Source organism: Lepeophtheirus salmonis, chromosome 13 (genome assembly GCF_016086655.4).
Source record: "Lepeophtheirus salmonis chromosome 13, UVic_Lsal_1.4, whole genome shotgun sequence".
NCBI classification, from domain to species: Eukaryota; Metazoa; Arthropoda; class Copepoda; order Siphonostomatoida; family Caligidae; genus Lepeophtheirus; species Lepeophtheirus salmonis.
In genome coordinates, this window is record NC_052143.2 from 10,550,808 (window position 1) to 10,571,575 (window position 20,768).

Sequence of the window (20,768 nt, forward strand, 5' to 3'; positions counted from 1 at the left end):
TGGAATAATTAACTTTTATTTCAGATAAACCTAGGATGAAACGATTTAAAATAACCCAGTGGAAATGGGTCGCCATGTTATTTTTCTTGACATACATACATACATAATTTCATACTGACTATGTAAGGTTTCTTTTTAAAGAAAAGTTGGTAGAGTATAGTCTATAGCTTAAGACCTCTAATAAGTAAGATAAAAAACCATAACAAACAATTAGTTTATAATGTATCCGTCAAGAAACAAGAGGAATCAGGAAGACTTCAAGTTTAAATAAAATATACCAGCCAAGAAAATTATAACTTTAGTCAAATTATCTTTTATTAGCAAATAGCTGAGTCAAATGTTAAAATTCTATAAACATACATAGACATTTATAAAATATGAATTTATTATATTTCATATTATACAATATTTGTATTGTATCTTGCAACTTTTCATCAGAAAATATGTATAATAAAAAAACATACTGATCTGAACATGAATGTCCAATCAGTCCGGTCCTAATAGAATTGTCAGTCCTAGGACCGGTCCTTATCGGTCTTTTATGGAAAATAAAACCGGTGAAATTACGTAGTTACTAAATACTAAAAGACTCAACTTGAGTCCTTTACTACTTAGTACGAACTATGTCATTTGAGTTACTTAAGTTTCATCATAATTTGTATCCTCTTTCAAAGAGACAAGATACCTGAAGTTAAAGGAAGAAGTAGGATGTATCAGTCCTTAGTTCTGATAAAAGAAGACTGAAAAGGGAGAGGAAGAAACTGATAAGGAAATCAGTCTAAGGACCAATCCAATACTAGAAGGAAGAAAGTACATATAGAAAAATTTATAGGTGACTAAAAAATTCCTGGTAAATTTTTATATGTCAGTGGGAATAGAACGGTAATGAAACTAGGAATGTGAATCACTGAACCTCTTTGCCTACATTCATAGAAATTCTATAACATTTTACAATTTTTTTGCTTTTCTCAACATGTGATAAGAATCAGGTTTTAATGAAGACTTGAAGAGAGAGAGAGAGAGAGAGAGAGTGATACATTCGTCTACAGTAATGATACTCACATACATATTCGTAAAATAAGGAAATATACAAATGTACAACATTATATTGACATAATTTTAGCAATGGAATACTATATTTATGAATCCTTGCTTACCAGAAACGATGAGGGCTTCATTGGGACCTACGGTATGAATGTTTCCCATGTTGAGGTAGAGCCTTAAATACCCAATATAGCACTAAATATATTATTTAAACAATTAAATGATTATAATGTCTGGGATTTAATAATAATATTGTTTATTTTGTCCTCAATATATTTTTAAAAAAATAAATAAATGAAGAGAGAGAAATGCTGAGGAGAGCGGAGGCACTGCAATACAATAAAAATACTACTACTAAGAACACACTCCCTCATACAGAGGGATACACACAGACACTGAGTTGGAGAAACAACAAGAGAGATAATTTTCTTTTTCTTCCTATAAGCTGCTATTCCTCAGTCATCAAGAGTTACTACCACCAACAGCAGAGTTTAACAGCAGAAGCTTTCTCTTCTTCCCAGAAAACAGTGTGATAACTAAGAAAAATCAGCACTTAAAATAAAGGCTAACAATCAAATGAGAAAGGATCCCATGGAATATATTAACATTGACGCTATTTATCATAGGGTGGAAGGAAACTAAATGAAGAAAATATTCGAATGTGGCATAAATGAATCATTTCATTGAGAGTCTTGTCTAGGAACTCGACGAGATTATGAAGCAAAAAATATGCTTGTTAATCAGTAGTAGTAGAAGTACTTGCTTGTCTGAAAAAAAATTGTGCGTAAAAAATATGTGTATGTATGCCTGCCTTGAGTATTACATAATCCTGGCAAAGAAAAATTCCCCTTGATGTATGGGAGGGGCTTAAATTAGGTAAATCAATGTATAAACATCGTTCATAGAATCATACTCCACTTTGAAGTTCCGATAAGTATAGCGCAACCTCGAAAAATATTTTGAAAGATATTTTATAATAATGTTTATAAAATAAGTAACTTGCCAAGTTTATCTATCTAATTAGGCAGTGTCTTGAGTGTATGTTTAGTGTATCATAAAATGCAAAATGTATTCCACGTTGACTTGATTCAGCTGATAAAAAGCAAACTGATTTTATGATCCTTTAATTTTCGAATTATCTCTTAAAGGATAGGTGTTTCATTTATGAACATATCATTTAGGCATCACATATTTTATTCTTTTAACTAAATTAAGCTTAACATATAGATATTTTGTACATTAAGTGAAGCTATAATATGTATATGGAGGAGTCTAAGCGCAACGGAAATGAATACTTCCTTTGTAACATTTTTTTAGCATGGTGTGAAATTGAGTAAACTACGTAGTTTATGATTATAGGTTTAATATTTTCCTCCTTGTTAGAAAAAGGGTTATTTAATCGAAGTATATGTAAGAGGATGTTTTATGACTATATATATATGATTAGTACTTTAATTTATACATCAAATTTTACATGCACTCCAATGAAGTGATCCAGAAAACTGTTGAGATTAACTTCTATATAATATTATACTCGTATGTAGAAGATTGTATAAAATTGAACACTTATTAAGGGACGTTTTGTATAATATACCAATCCTATTTGAATCTTTTTAAAAAAAATAAATTGGCAAGTTTAAAGATTTTAAATATAATCACGAGGAGCCAGAGGTGGTAAAAAGTCCATATACTGACAAGTTCTTGAATGTTTCAAGTCTAGTTTGAGTCGATGATTTTTTTTTATGAAGTCAATTTCGAGTCCTCAGTTTTTTTTAGTTCATTTCAAGTAAATAATTTTAACATACATAGAGTCCATACAGCCAAGGCTTTAGTTGAGTTCGCCAAATACTAGCTTTCAAGTTGCTAGTCTTAGCTATCGAGTCCAAGTTTTGTCTTGAGTCTTTAATAGTGAGATCAAGTCAAGTTCAAAGTCTTAAAATAGTCCTTACCTATGCCATCACCGACAAAGTTATTAATACATATACCTTATAGATTCCTTTCTCTAATCCTTTTTGATAAGCTAAACAAAATTTTCGTGGTCGGCCATTAAAGAGAAGGTTTTGTTAGTAATTATAGTAATGACAATAATAAAAGTATTGAATAGTGCAAATGTATTTTCTTTTGTTGTTATATATTTGTCAATAACATATGTATCTTACTTACTTCTAGTTCTACGTATTACTCAGTGGCAACCCCTTTTTTTTTATGAAAATAAAAGAAGTTTCTGTAGCTCCCCTAAATTTTTTATCATATATTATACAAAATAAACCTACAAATATAAATAACTTTATTACGGTATTTATAATTTTTAGACTAAGGTGGTTTAATTCGTAATTCAAGTGATAGCTCATTGAACATATATATTTTTCTTCATATGTTATAAATTTTATGCAATATAAATTAAGTCCAAGTTATTTTTATAATCTATTGAATAATTTATAGCATTCATATTTTTTTTTCACTTTTAGTAAATACTAAATGAAGTTACAATAATACTGCACACTAGAGAATATCGATAATATACATGTGAACTTTGTTAATTATATAAATACATAATGCCACAATATATAATATACAATCACTAAAAAGTGTTTCGTCGTCCGCTCATATTAAAAGAAAACAGTACTTAAAAATTGTTACATTAGGTATATTTTCGTTCAGGTATGTCAGTAAAGATAAATTTTTAGATTACATAAATATTTAATTATTACTAACAATTGGTAAAATACAATTTCATTAAAAATAAAATTCAATGTTTAAAGATACGGAACAATTTTTTTTGTAGACACTCAGCCTCTTATATTTAAAGAATATGTTTGCTCACGTCATAAATTGCATCGTAATTGAAAAAGACACCATCTTGGTGACTCAAAATTCATATTTTTATTACATAAAATGCATAGATTTCTCGAAAACTTTGATAAAACATCGAATGGGTTTATGAATAAAATGACTTAATACTTGAATTTAATATAAAAAACAGTGATATTTGAATGAAATCTGTTGAGTAGCATTATTATTTTAATTACATCTAGTTATATGACAGCAAGATATAGTCTTCATTATAATCATATACCTCTTTTTTAGTTGATCTTTTATTATTGTAGTTGTACTCACGCCTTTTGCCTATTTATCCGTTATAAATATATTTGTCAGGATATTATTGTGCCACAAATGCAGTATTCACTATTTGCAACCTCTTCCGTCGTTCCCTGTATTTAGTCGTCTTCAAGACATATAATAAAATCAAAGTAATATGACCGTGTAAAGACTGTGGGAAAATGTATAACTCGGTCATCCACGCATTGGATGAGTGCCACCGTCTGGAACTAATTTGACTATTTGTATCTGTAAATATGAAGGTTTCATAAATACAAAGTCAAGTTAATTATCAGCCATCATTCTTTTTGGATTATCCATGAGAAGGAATTTGACTCTAGAAACTAAGGCACTATATAATTGACTTTTAAATTGCAAGGCATATATTGACAAAAACTCACTTTGAGAGAGCCGATCAGAGTAAATATTTTAGATACATTTTAATAGAAGCCACAGCAAGATATGTTGGTTTTAATATTAAAATACCAAGAGTCTATGGAAAGTTATGGGACTTTGCCTCTGGTATACTGAGGTTCATACCCTATGAATCAGAATGTCACCTGAAAAATTAAAAAGATATAGTTATTATTTAAAAAAAAAACATTATTGTTTCTCAGATAAGCTATAGCGGTGGAAATTTTTATTATACCTTTTAACACTTTCATATTATTTGTGTCCATTCTTTGAATATTTTTGTTAATTCTTTTCATCCTTTATTTTACTTCCAATATTGTTAAATGAACACTATTTTTTATGATTTTTTTTTATTGAGACATACAAAAAAAAAATAATAATAATATATACTTAAAAGCCCTAAAAATTGCAAGATATGTAAAATTTGTACAATTTTTTATTTTTAACTGGAAAAGTAATATAATTAGGGAAAATATCCTATTCTTTCCATTACATAATTATTTTATATCTATACAATGGAAGTAAGATTGTAAAAAGATGTAATTTCATATTTGTAATACATTTTAGGGTCAGATATCTAATAAAACAAGGTAACTGAGCAAAACATTTTTTATAGAAAATAAGTTTTAAGTCCTTCCATTTGTTATTTCCATTTTGACATTCAATAGTATACTATTTCCCTTAACCTTTTGTTAGTGAACTGGGATTTTCTGAGCCCCAAACTTTATAAAATTGCTTCAAATCAGTTTTGAATAGAATTTAGTGGTGGAACTTTTTAATATACTCCATAAACATCCTTTCAAATAAATTTAAAAAATCGTTTTATTGACGAATTACTCATAAATTATCAATTTTTCATATAGGTTAGATGAATTTCCTATTTATACATTTTTGTTTTCTAAAATTCTTAAAAAATAATTCATTTTTTTGGAGATTTTCATCAAAATAAACTTAAAAGGTTTTATTATAATTATCTGACTTTCTCTTATTATTAAGATTAGTTTAAAAAAATGATATTTACAAGTGCAAAATGTATGAAATCGTAAGAAATTATTATTAGTGTAATATTTGAAGTACCGTTTTACACCAGTTTAATAACTGCGTAAAAAAATGATGTTCATTAACGGAGGGATAATATTAATGAAAAAAGGAATTTGTTTGGATAGAATGTGTTGGAGTAATTATATTATAAGGAACATTTGTGATTTAAGTCGAAAATCCATAACCCTAATGAACATACAAACTATGGATGGACATAGAATGCCATAATATATTAAGTATATATACATATATAAACCGTATTAGTAAAAGTAATTGATATTTATTTCCTTCTTGAAAACGTCTTTTTTTATTATCGCATACCTTTTTACTGCAGGTAATTGTAAGCGGAAATAAAATAAGTAGTTAAATCAAATTAATTTACAATTTAAAACTATGATGACTTTATATGTATTAGGTTGAGTCATAAATAATTTGCGTGTACTATAAAAACTCGAACTTTTATAAAAACCCTAAGGTAACTGTAGGGTGTACATGCATATTACATAGTGGCCCATGAATGCTGTTACGTCTTCGTTTTAAGTTTGCCCAAGAGCTTCTATTTTGTCACTTTTTTTATGGCACACTGCTCGCCAAACCTAACTTCTTTAGTGTCGTCAACCCCGCTCTTTCGACCTTTTATCTCAGTGGTTTGTCGCGCCACAGTCAAATGTATTTTCTTCTGACACATCCTGGATCATAACAAAGTGGAAATAAATAATATAACCTTGCATTATATTATGCTAAAAATTGTTCGTAAATCCATAAGTATTGTCCAATATGAATCATCCATCATGTCTACAGTTTAATGATAATTATTAGTTCAGAGAATTAAATTATTAGCGCTTCTTCCATTCTAATTGTTGTCGTGTTTATTTATTTTTATTTTATCTTAATATATATTAGATTGGTGATTGGTGCTATATCAGTAAAAACAATTTTTCCATTTTTTTCAATGAGTCACTTTTAATTTATTCCTTGTCATTTTTTTGAGTTTTTTTCCTTTGTCATTCCGTTTCTGGAAGGAAAATAACAAATCCAGTTCGGCAAGATTATGTCATATATTTTTCAAACCTCAACAATTACCCATACAAAAAAAGAGGATTTGTATTTTAGAATGTGTTTAGTTCATAGGAGTGATAATGCTACAATCAATTAAATTTTACTTCCACAAAAATGACTAACGTGGTATTCTTTTTCTCTAAATAAGAAACACATTGAAAGATATCCTGTAAAAGTTATACCACACGAAAAACCCCAGTACAAATTTGCACATTACGACTCCCGTGCAAAGTATTCATGAAATTAATTCTACTGTCATGATTCATCGTAGATATAAGAAAAAGTCGTAATACCTTACATAATTAGATATGATCTCCTCCGGCCGCATCCTCAGACAACGGATTGACTCTGAGAGTACTCAATCCCCCCTTCTCCGAATACTCCATAAGAGCCAAATTCACAACTTCTTCCACACAATCAGATCTTCCATCTACTTTCATGACCCTTTGAAGTAACTCGGAAAAGTCGAGATCCCTTTAGTTTGTTAATGTATTCTTCGCTTGACACTTCACGTCTCCTTTTCTTCTGCCAATTATATTGTCCCTTCTCTTCGCGTCCGTACGCTGGACGTACCAAATTTATTTCCGTATTAATAAAAAGTTGCGAGAGTTGAATTTCAACTATCCTCTGTCGCTGTCTCCAATTTGCGGATAGAAAGAGAAAATATGACGTGTGGGCCAACCTATACAGTATACCCCATGTTGAATTACAGAACTTCTTTATTTCGAAAGTCTCAATTGTTGAGGTTTGAAGATATTAATATACGAAGTTCTAACAGATATATTACTCCAGGGCCGTCCGCAGGATTATGTCAACATATATATATATATATTTTTTTTTGTGCTTGGTGTTTGAAATTTTTTTGAAAAAAAAATCCAAAAATTCCATTTTTTTGCAAAAAAAAAATCAAAATCCAGAGCTAATAAAACAAGAACTGAAGAATTAAATTTTACGGGGAAAAAATTTAAATATTCAACTAGTCACAAAAAATTATTTTAAGAAATTTATTTTATTATTTTATGTAAGAATTTATAAAATATAGATATTTGTTTAAACAAAATTATAATCTTTAAAATTTTATTTTATTTAACATTTACTCACATAATTAGATCAATTATTTCTAACAGAAATCAGTAAGATACTCTAACCTTTCCAAAAAGAAAAACAAAAAAATAAATTAAAATTGAGTGTACCCATTACAAAATTAAAGAAAAAACAATTATTTATATAACTATTGAAATATAAATAATGTTATTTGCATGTAACGTAGCATCCATAAGATGAAAGAGTTAAATGGCGTAAAAACAAAGAAAAAAGTGGGTTTCAAATTCCAAGACAAGGGTTTAAAATATTTTTTGGTATAAGAGGGATTAATTGGATGTATTGGGGATGGTTTTTAGGGATCAAGGGTACCTACACGTACCTCACGCAACCCAAGGGCTCGGATTTTTTTTCGGGTTTTTATAGGGATTCCTTGCATGTCTTGGCGATGGTTTTAAGCAATCCTAGACCACTCCCAGGCTAATCCGAGGGAGGAGGGTATTTTACCATAATTTAAGAGACCCTAAACTAATATTACTTTCACGGGAAGGTACTCTCTTGGGGGATAGAACAAACAAATATATTTAGATATTTCACATAAATAATATTAAGCGAATTTATAATGTGGTAGTATTTATCATGAAGTTCGAACAAAATACGGACAATTTTCTCCCGACAATTTTCCTACATGACAATTTTCTCTGGGGCAATATTCAACAGGAATTTTCACCAGGGTAGTTTTCCTATAACCCTTTCAGATGATTTTATTAAATAAATGTCCTCTCAAAACCTCTTGTTTAAATTTTACTCGTTAAAGATTAAAAATAAGACTAAAAATATGTATTACTTGATACAATCAACCTTGTATTAAATAAATAAAAAAATATTTTTCCTATGGGAATATAAGATATTTTATTTGTTTAAAAAAATAAATTTCAGATCTTATTTCGATTTGGTGCACCTTTCAAAAAGTTTATGTCACAGTAGAGATTGAAATCCAGCAGAATTGTTGATTCTCCTAGTAGAAATCATGGTCATGATCTCTACTAGGAGAATTAATAATTGTACAGGTAGAGATTACAAACAGAGTTGAATCCCCGAGGCACAGTGAGGGAAGCACAAGTTAAGGGTCGAAGTGAGAACAACACATGTATGATTGTGATAAGTTAATAAAATATTTGGATATATTTAATATTATATATCATATTCAGAAATGTATGCGGACTTTCATGGACGAGGTACACATCTTGATCAAGTTCTATAACTCTAGTAATATCCTCTCCATGGCCTCTTGATGAATGGCAATGATTCTTTGCAAAAGGACCATAGTAGTAATATTCCGTGTCTCCTTCAAAATGCTTTGAAACCTACGTATTGAAGTTTGAATAGTTGTGATTGGATGTCGTGATGATTCAAGCCTCTCTCCATACCCAAAAATGTTTAAGAATAGTGGACTGTATAACTTACTAATAAAACTAGATCCAAAGTTATTTGGTATTAATAGTACAACGTGTGTATTTCATACGTACATATAAAATGGGGAAACGTATGTTTCCCTAAAAAGCATATGTTTAAAAAAACTTTCCACGTGAGGTAGGAAAACAAAAATGGATAAAACCTCCGCACAAAATAAGGAGGGAAGAATCCAATTGTAAGGAACTTTAGAAAAACCCACTCTTTAGTGGGAAAACTATTGATCCCAAGAGTCCATCATTTATTATGCATGTAAGTTATATGACTGGCGTTTCTATTTGTCGGATGGTCAATCTATTTTTTATTTTGCAATTATACACTGTCTCTTGAATATCCCAATCATCCTCTCTGTTACACCATTTGTCCAAGGGCCTTCAGGCTTAGAGTACCCCATTGAATTGGTGAGTCTCAATTAAATTTATCTTCCTTTACGTAATCAAATTTGGCGCCAGCAAGCAATTCTTTTAAGTGAACGTTGTTTGTTTTTTTTTAATTTGTGGCATTGTCAGAATAAAATTTAAGTGGTATACATTGTATATAGGTTCAGATAATCAATGAATTTAAATACAGTTCGAGTACTCCAATAATGAAATTTTAAGTATGTTGTCCATCCTCACTTACAATGTTGATTCCATTGCAGACCTAGGGAGAAATAAGAGAATTATCAAAGTTTAATATAATTGCTTTACAGGACACTAGAGTGGAAGATACAGATAACACTATGGGTCTACCCCCCTCCCTGTCATGAAACTTTAAGTGCAAAAGCATAACGTCAGGCCTCACACCCTTCGATGGACGTAATTTTGTCCACTGACAAATCATTGAATCCAACTCTGAGAGCCACGGACCCTTTTGGAAATTATTTGGTAGTTGAGTTAGTTATATTCGATCAAAGATTTTCATTAGACACTATATATGGACGAAACTCCGATAAGGCAGAGTTTTTCTCCAAAATCTTCAAAAACACACGAACAAAAAAGAGATATCGTTCTTCTTGACAACCTCAACATTAGCAGATACACAAAGATCGATGCTAAGTGCAATGAAGGTTCAACAAATAAGAAAAATACTTCTGACCTAGAAACTGGTGAGAAATCCAAACCATTAAAATTGATTTTCTCTGGAATAACAAAGAACACAGTAAAAATTGCGAGTAGACTTGATTACATACTCTCCTCTCCAAGGTTATCAGCGGTCCTTAAAAACTAACGGTATTTCACCCATAACTTTCAGGCAATGGCAACGCTCTGTCCCCCTACAATGCTCAAAAACCATTTTGAAGTTAAATGTCTCCCTACTGGAGAGCAAAAAGGCACATACAGAAATACAGAGTATTATTATAGAATGTGTTAGCCATAGGTAGGAGACAGGTTCTTCAGCAGTCAAAGTTCTCAAAATAAAATAAAAAAATAAATAGGGACCAGTTGTAGCTCACTATTAATTAAGAAAGAGTGTGACGTAGCATCTGAGAAAAGATTAGCACAGAAGACCCTACTGAAATAGCAACATAAGCTCAAATATTTTATATTGAGTTATATAAATGCCGGGAATAATCTGAGGAGAAGATAAGTTTATTTTGTTTATGGTGGAGGAAGGAAAAAAACAACTTTGTTCCTCTGTTCGATGAGAGGGAGGAGAAGAAAAAGAAATAATATTATCCGGTTCATATAATAGAAGATTTAGACAAGGAAATAACGCAAGAAGAAATTGAACATTAAATAAATAGTTATAAAAAAAGTTAAGTCTCCAGGCCCCTCTGGACTCCCATTTAAGTTCTATAAATCGCAAGTAAAACTTTTTAGCCCCATTCTGAAGGAAGTCTTCGTTGTAATATGTGAAGAAAGACTAATCCCCCCAAGTTTATGAATAATGGGATTATGACTCTAATTCCTAAAAAAAAGGTAAAGATCCCTTTTGACTCATAACTATAGAAGCATTACACTACTTGATACAACTTACAAAATTCTAACGGGTTTCTTGAATAGTCATATAAAGAAAGTTTTAAAGTTTTACCATATATAACTTCCACCTCTCAAAAGGGTTTCATAGAAAAAAAATCTCGCAGAGGACATACCAAGATCACTTCAAGATGCAATAAAAGTGATTAGAAAAACTAATAAAAGCCTATGAATTTATTGTAAACCATTTATACAAGGCTGGTTTAGCACCAAGTTATATTTCAAAAGTGGCAACAATTCTTGGGTTATTTTTCTCAATACGCGATCTGTCTAGCAATAAGAAAATAAAATATATAGAGAGAGGATGCAAGTAGGGTGGCCCACTGTCGCCTTCATTGTTCATTATAGCCATTAATCTGCTATAATGAAAAAGTGATCTCTAACCCATTCATCAAAGGTCTTAAAAAAGGAAGGAACTCATTGAGGATAATGCTATTCGCTGACGACGTCTCTGTATTTATTGCTGGTTCACAGAACAAAGTAAAAACTACTTGCGAGAACCAGAAGGGGTGTTAACCCAATTCCGAACGAATTGATTGCTTCAACCTCCAAATGGGAGTTGAAACCTAGGACTTGTCAACCTGTTTTTTTTTAGAACCTTGAACATTAGTTGGCTCAAAATAATTCGTACAAGTAAAGATTTTTGGTCGATATTAATTAAGTAAAGGTACAAAGAAACCACTTTCATGGCAAACATATTTAAAGGGACATTATAACTTTTTCAAGTGACGAAAAAGCTGGTATTGGTATTGGACAAGAATGTCACCAGGGTGGTCAAAAATATTTTTACAGGTTAATAAGATCCTAGGCCATGAAGAACCCCAGAACTATAACCCAAGGCTGGATACAAGGAATGAATACTAATCAATCCTCAATATTACTACCACTGGAGAACTCTGGATTTGCAATGAACGAGGAGTTGGCCTTCCAAACATTAACACTCACAGGATGACTACTTCACTTGTCCTCAAGTACAAAGGAACTAGGCGTTTTGGACCCCCAACTCCTTTTTTAATAGCTCTAGAGGCAACAAACAATAAAAGAATAAGAACGAAACTACAAGGTCGCGAAGAATCCTCACCTGAAAAGCTGGTAACCAAAAAGTTGAACAGACTAGGTCTCCCGAGGATTGACTTCGATACAAAAATACTATTTAAACCCCCTTTTACTTCATCGAAGGAAAAATGGTTTTGGTACAGAATCGCTACCTCATCAATTTATACGAATAAGTTGAATAAGGAGGATGAGAGTATGAACTGCACATTATGTAGCAAGAACATTTAAACATCAGCTCATGTTTTCTACGAGTGTAGTAAAGTGAATCCTTTGGTAAGGATCTGTCATGTAAAATTAAAAGAAAAACTACAAGTCTCGACGTCAGAAACTGATTGGGTAGTAGCCATCGATCCGAATCGTCCCAGGGCTTTTTAGGTGGAGGCCATCATCAGTGAAGTGCAGGTTATAATATATTCTTGCAGATGTAACAAAAAACCCATACCAACAAATGTGGAAGGTATAATAACGAAAGAACTCGAGATTTTAGATCATTTTTCCGACAATGGTAATTAATTCGAGCTTTTGGATACTTGAATGCAAGAAAAAAGGAAAAAAAAAGCTGTAATTTTTATTCTCGTTTTTCTTCTTACTTTTTTTTCATTACCTCATATCAGTTATTTGTTATATTCAGTTAGAATGTTTGTTCGTTTTTGTTTGTCCGAATTGTAAATAAAATAAGGCCTATTGGTGTTTAAAAAAAAGTAATGAAGGTTCACCAGACGTGGTATAACACCTTTTGATTTAAACATGATTAAATTTCAAATTTTTACGATCTATTTTTTATTTTTAGGAGCTGAAGCCTTCTTTTCTGTGTCTTACAAAAGAATGATGTAGACAATAGTGTCAAATCCAGAACCGTTGCAAGGATATATCTTTAGGATGATTAAAAACTTTTAAATTTTTGTTGAAATTTTTTTGGATGACTTTTTTTTAGAAATTACGTTTTTGAATAACTTTTTTTAAGGATCAACATGTTTCTATAAATGATCGTTTTTAAAGACATTTCTGCGATGGCGACAGCCCTGGGAATATTTATGTTTAATACATGTATGAAGTGAAACAATTAACTGATTTTTTCCTCCTTCAATAAGACTAGCCCCTTTAGGGACTAAATGACAATAATTCGTGGATGCAAATTCTATTTTAAGTATTTATATAAATTACTACAAAGTACAGGATGTATGCATATTAGTTATTAGTGATGTATCGAATTTTCGCATTTGCATAATATTGTTTAGATATTCAATACAATCACTAATCAAGATGTATGTGTTTACACTCTACATAGGTCAGTGCTTCCTTACCTTTTTACCTCCATTTCCCAATTTAATTATCTCAATAATGACATACATTCTCTCACATATTTTTGGCCAAAAAATTTAGTGATATCTTTTTATAAAAAAAAAAAAAAAAAATTAAATGACTTTTTTTTTAATATATCAATTTATTTTTAAAACAAAAGTCATTATAATACACTTAATCTTTTTTTATTAATCTGTCTACCCTGTCCTCATGTTAAGAATAAATGTTGACATGATATTTAAATTAATTATATGATCATTTTACGGCAAACAAAGTATGGCTAAAATGTCGTGCGCGGGAAACTGGCCTGGAGAAAATTGCTCGTAGAACATTGCAGTGGAGAAAATTACCATGGAGGGAAATTGCTAGTAAGGAAAATTGTGCAGGAGAAAATTACCTGTATTTTATTCAAACTTAGTAATGGATAATACACATTATAAATTAACTTAATATTATTTGTTTACTGATTATGTATTATTAAAAGATTTATCATATAATCAGCATCAATTTTAGGTCTTTAAAAATTATCATAAGAAATGTATTGTATTATTTTATTTTATATACCATTTACTCAGAGGATTGTATAAATTATTTCCAAAAGAAATCAGTAAGATACTCTAACTTTTCGAAAAAAAAGTAATTAAAAATTGAGTGTGCCCATTACAAAATTAAAAAATAATTATTATTGAAATACAAATAATTTTATTTACATGTAGCGTAGCATCCAAAAGAAAAAGAGTTAAAAGGCGTAAAAACAAAGAAAAAAACGGTTTTCAATTTTTCAAACCCAGGGCTTGAAGCTATTTTTTTTTTTTTTTTTTTGTTAGAGAGGTTCCTTAGATATATTGGCGGTGGTTTTTAGCCATCACACCCTACCCCCGGACCAATCTGAGGGCGGAGCATATTCAACCATAATTTAATAGCCCCTAAACTATTTATTATACTCGTCCTAACCAATCCTCTCAATCCATTTCTTAAAAGATTGGATTGAATTTAAAAAATTGCAAGGAAATTGTACAACTTCTATAGAGCTCTTGATTTAAAAACTTCTTAAATGTTCTTAAAGTTATATTTTTAAATCAAATTAAATCCTTTTAAGATGTTAATATTCCTATAATTTAGAAAAATATTGAGTTTAATAGCATTTTTTTTTAGTAATCAGGAGGAAATAACGATAGGTTTAAAATAATTGATTATAATTTTATTCATTTTAGGTAAATACATACATCTTTTTACTGGTACTAACGAATAATGCCCGTTGAAGATTTCCATGGAGGAAAATTGCCAGTTAGGAAAATTGCCCGTATTTTTTTCAAACTTCATGATGAATAATAACACATATTAAGTTTACTTAATATTATCTATGACAAATATCTAAACATATTTGTTTGTTCCATCCCCCAAGGGAGTACTTTCAACTGTGAGTAATATTATTGAATACAATTTCCTTGCAATTTTTTAAATTCAGTGGAATCTTCTTAGAAATGGATTGAGAGAATTAGCAAGGAGCGGGGAATAAATATCTTAGGGCCTCTTAAAATATGGTTGAATATCCCTCCGCCCTCGGATTGGCCAGGGGTTTGTGAGGGATTGATAAAAACCACTTCCAATTCATCCGATACATCCAAGCAACTTCTATAATATCAAAAATAGTTCCAAGCACTCGAGTTGCGTGGGGTAATTGGAAGGACCTCTGAATCCTTAAAAACCACAACCAATTCATCTAATACATCCAAAAAACTCCTATTATATATAAAAAAAGTTCCAAAATCACATCCTTTTTACTCTATTTAACTATTTTTTCTTATGGATGTTATTTACATGCAAATAGCAATATTTCAATGATCATATAAATATGTTTTTTTAAATGTTGTAAGGGGTACACCCAACTTTAAATTATTATAATATTTTTTTTTTGAAAGGTCAGAGTATCTAACTGAATTTTTTTGGAAAAAAATTATCTAATGCTGTGAGTAAATTGTAAATAAAAAAAAATTAAATAGTTATAATTGTGTTTAAATAAAGACCTAAAAAAGATGCAAATTTTCATGATAAATCTTTTAAGTATAAAATTGTATCATCTTATTCATCATATTTTCTAACAATATTGAAAATCTTCCTCGTATATTGCAATAACATAAATAACTCTTAAAAGTACTCCCTTGGGAGACTCCTTGGAACAAACAAATATACTTAAATACTTTTCAAAAATGGCAAATTAAGGGAAATTTATTCTCTGTTTTTATTCATCATGAAGTTTGAACAAAAAACAGGCAATTTTCTCCGGGACAGTTTTTGACGCACGCTTTAAACTCTATTTAATTATTAAAAAAAACCATATAGTTTTATATCCTCAGATTCATTTTTATTTACAAAGTCACAACAGTTTTATTCACCACTTGAAATTTTTTTCAATACTAAAACCTTGATATTATTAAATATAAAGATTTTGTGCAGGTGTAATCTCGTAAACTTATAATTTTTGTCAAAAATAAATATATTGATAAGCCTAAAAAGACTCTGAGCTCAAATTGACAGCTGTCCAAAATACATTGATGTGTTTGATGTCTAAGGATGAAAATTATTAACCAAAGGGGAAAAAAAAAGTTTCTCGAGATTTTAATAAAGTTTGTTTAAAAAATACCGTAATATGTATATTATGTTGTATATTTAAAAAAAAACCCTATAAAACTGAATTTTGATTTGCTATTAATAACTAACATATGGTTGTAATTTTTATTTGTTTTCATAAAAAAAATAATTATCCATCTAATATTAACATTGTCTTAATAAACGTCCCAGTATATTATGTAGTCATTGACTGATACGTAAAAAAGTAGTATACAATATGCTAAAGTAAGAAATCGAAAATGGACATGTTAACTTTGACAATTTGAAGAATGTTTTGGAGAAGTGCTGTGAAATTGGCATGTTGTTTAATTAGATTAGATGTGAGTAGATATGAAATGAAGAAAATAAAAAAAATCTAACATCATCTAACAATGACATTTGTAAGATTACACCCACAATTTTTCAATCAATCAATCCTCAAAATCATGAGTACATGCATGCACTAATAATTACTGATTACTTTACACATCGATGTTTTCTCTTTTCAAAAATTGTATTATGGAGGGGTTTCAAGTAAGATCAAAATTTTAATGTTGTACACTTGTGGGGCCTAACAAACAATATTTATGACAAGGATAACCACTTTTTTCCTTAATATGAAAAACAATTATGAATTATTGGATGTCGAAATGTTAACAAAAAATAGAAAAGCTTAACTTACTGTACATAAATATTCCATGGTTCAATTGCTTTGCTTTATCATATACTAGCACAAGGTTACCTGGCGTTGCTCGCCCAAGGAGGGAGAGGGACATCACATTGACCATGTTCAAAATAATTGATAAATTATTCAGAAAGAATTCTACATACAGAATATTAATAATCATAATATGAATATGTCATTGTTATTTTTTTATTATTATTACTCATCCCAATGTTTCAGTCATTTTTCAATACATATTTAAATACAACAAAAGAAAAAAAAACAAGTGATTAATAACTAATAGGGCATTAGATAACAATAAACAATAAAGAGGCGTTACGTGTCGATTTTATTACATTTAAGAGAACACAACCTTTCCTCCTTAATTTTCCGATAAAATTATTGTATAAAAGTGTCTTGCAGTTTATATGAGGTTATAGGTTTCTACCTACTATATGTCTTTAACACTTTTTAAAGATCCAAAAATATTTAAGATTTTTTTCTTTCCGTTTTTCTCCTCGAGTCCTGTGCAGTGCAATCTAAATAACGGACATGAGACAGTCTTATTATGGTATAATCTTTGAAACTTCACCAATCTCTCAGCCCTTGCTACAGCTCATATAGGAATATATTAAGTAGGAATATATTAAAAGATGTTGTGGATTTTTTTTTTTTAAATATGGATATTTAGGTTGTTTAGCATTTTCACAATTTGATAGACCAGGACTTTATTAGGCTCATCTTCCTTTAATTCAGCCACAAGATCCTTATCTTTGATGATTCCTTCCAGTATCGCCTTCCTTTCCATTGCTGACTTCTCCTCTACTTCCACGCTCATTCTTCCTCTCCTTTTCACCAAAATCTCATCCACCCTCACAAACAAAGGGGGATCGTTTTCCTGCGCCTTTTGGTCCATACAAAAGTTTCTTCCAAAATACAGAATGTCGTCGTCTTCCAATCCCAACGATAAAAAAATGTTCTCATAACCAAATAAAATTAGTCTAAAATCCTGTTTGTTTTTGAAATTTGTCTTCAAGCCCCATTTTCTTGTAAAATTCGTAGAAGCATTTTAGAAAAGATCTGTGTAATTATTATCTCTGGAGAATTGAGCCCAAACCTCCCCATTCTTTTAGGAAGTTCCAATTTTTTTAATATTTTCTCTTGCTATAATAATAAAGATGGAGCATAAAATTGACTATATGTTATAATACATATACTAATCTCACTATATCAATCCGGTTAAGTAAGGTAATCTACAAAGTCTCATCATAGCACCCCCTCCTCAAATACATACTCTTATTATTGGCTCTTATAACTTTAGTACTTTTATTATGAATTTAAAAAATATATATTGTGATATAAATTTCAAATAACAACTAACATACATGCATAAAAAAACTGTTTAGATTAGGATTCAATTTTTATTTATATTTTCAGTTTTGCAAATAAGGTAAAACTTATGTGACAAAAATATTCTGGAAATTTAATTGCGTTAGCATTTATTTGTCAAAAGGCAGTGAGTGTTCTGTGGATATTTTTCTTAAAAAATGGAAAATTAACGTTTGATGAAAAAAAGAGACAAAAAATGAAATAAATTGAAAAAAAAAAGAAATTTATATATTTTTTTTGGATTTTGAGTGAATTTAAAAAGTATAGTTAGTGCAGTCTCCTTGAGCTCCAAAAAAGTGTTTTTAGGTATAGTATAGCCCCCTCTCGAAAATCACCAGCCCTGTTTTGGCCCGACCAAGTTCAAAAGAGGTACCCATGTAAAATTTCGGCTACCTATAGAAGACATACACACACAAACTCTATTTTATAAATATACAGATAATAGGAGGTAAAAATAATTTCGTATTTTTTGCTTTCTTTCAATGGCTCATAAGAAGTGTTAAAATCATTCAATTTAAGCCAAGTAAGCCCCTTTATGTTTGATAACTTTTTGCCAACAAAAGTTCAACTTCATAATGCTCTTCTTGTATAGTTCCGTGTTCCTATTGGACTAAAACTTGGACAACCAATTTTGTAAGATATAATAACCATTACAATTGTTCCGGTTTATTTATATATAATATATAAGCCAAATAAACAAAGATAAAAAAAAATGACTAAAATTTTATAGTATCAAAATATTTAGAATGTGAATATATATATATATACGTACTTTTCCGATGGTAAAAATGTATCAAATTGAACCCTTGTAAAACCACGTACCGTACCGGACCTAATATATGACCATTAAATGTATTAAGTATATGTTATTACATCGATATAAAAATCTCATTTCCATATTGTAGATAAAAAAATAACTCATGTGGTGGAAAGAATAAGGTATTTTACTCTCGCTATCATACTTTTTTCGTCCCTAATTGATCTTTAAAAAAATTAATTGTACAAATCTAGCCATTTTAGGGATTTTAAGTACATATTACTTTGATTTTCTTTTAAGTATCACTCTTGATCATTCACATGAGGTGGTATTCAATAAAAGTATTAATGCTTTTTTGTATTCATAAAGCCATTTGATGGAGTTTAATCAAGAATTATTGGAAATTTGTCCAATCTATATCGTAAATATATCTACTCTGAGACCCCCAAAAAAGTGTCCCCATCAATTATGGTGCAATTTATGACGCGAATAAAAATGTTTTATAAGAGTAACAACTTGGAAAAAACACTTTTCAAATTGCCAACAACAGCAAAATTTACAAGGGAGAAAATACTTTCTACAACTCCATAATTAAGTATCACGTAGTTTTATTCCATCTACGTTTCTAAATATAAACTTAGATGCATATATCTAATATATTACTATACTAAATTAAATTACTCATCTAAATAGGTACACTCCCGTGTAGTACGTAAATATAGTTTAGAGAATACCATATATGGGAACAAATAAACTAATTATACTTCAGTTACTTTAAGTGCATGTTCCTTAGGCTTTATTTAGAGTGCCTGTAATTTGATATTCATTAAGGGAGATGCATTATATTAAAATATCCTCCAAGGTATAATAATAATAAGTTCATAAAGAGATACATACACAGGTGTTATTCGAGTTAAGTGAAATTAAATTTACTGATATAGAAAAATTAATGTTAAGCCTGCAACCTTAAATTACTATTCAATTCATGTTAGATCCTATCCTACACATACGTTCATGCGTTGAACTAAATTGAAAAAAATTATTTATCATTTTTAGAAGCAAGGATTAAGACATTAAAATTCTACTTATTTTGTGTCAAAGTAAAGGAGAATATTACATGTACTTGTGCTGTGTCGATCCATATATAGAACTGAAGACTGCAGTCCGGTCCAGTTCAGTCCTGCAGATCAACCATAATAACATATAAAGTTCGCTCTGAGATGACATAATTCAAGTTTACTTTTTCTTTTATAAATCAGTTCTAGTAATGATAGTCCGAAAAAGAGATCCAAACTGAGAGCAATGGCCTTAAGAATGAAATGTACTAGACCGAATAAATGCATAGATGGGGATATTATTTTTTAAATTCACCTCAGTGTCAGATATTACCCAATCTCAAAAGACAGCTGCCAAAATTTTATAGCAATTTGTACCTTAGTTTGTGAGATATTGTGCTACGTGTGATACAGTGTTTTATACTGGTGAGACAACACTTTCTTCTTCCTTCAATCTAAGACGACTATAAATATTTACTTTTGATGGTATTACCTTTTTCAAAGCAGTCTATTAATATTATGTCATGCACATCCCAAAGCAACAAGGCCATAACCTTTCCAGGTGATTTTTTTTTTTTGGGGCGCTTTGAATTATGTTCACGAGTTGATGACCCCTCAAACGATGATCCTTTGATTTTGGAGTGAATTGATGGATCTATGTTTCATCCATTATAACATACCAACTCAAGAATTCCAGTTTGTTATGTTTTAAAGTAGACAAACACTGCTCAGAATCATCAGCACGTTTTTGTTTTTGGGGAACAGTGTGCAAACGTCACACCCACTTTGAACAGAGCTTTCTCATG

At 30.1% G+C, this 20,768-nt stretch overlaps 1 protein-coding gene across 1 annotated transcript in view; it reads right to left on the reverse strand.

The window, feature by feature from the left end:
- Flo2 (flotillin-2) overlaps positions 1 to 1,349 on the reverse strand; it is a 73,861-nt gene extending 72,512 nt beyond the window's left edge. Inside the window, 1 exon segment of the mRNA XM_040724364.2 lies at positions 1,158 to 1,349. Within this exon segment, the coding sequence (XP_040580298.1) occupies positions 1,158 to 1,206 (49 nt within the window). The 5' untranslated portion in view covers positions 1,207 to 1,349.
- Between the last annotated feature and the right edge of the window lie 19,419 nt (positions 1,350 to 20,768).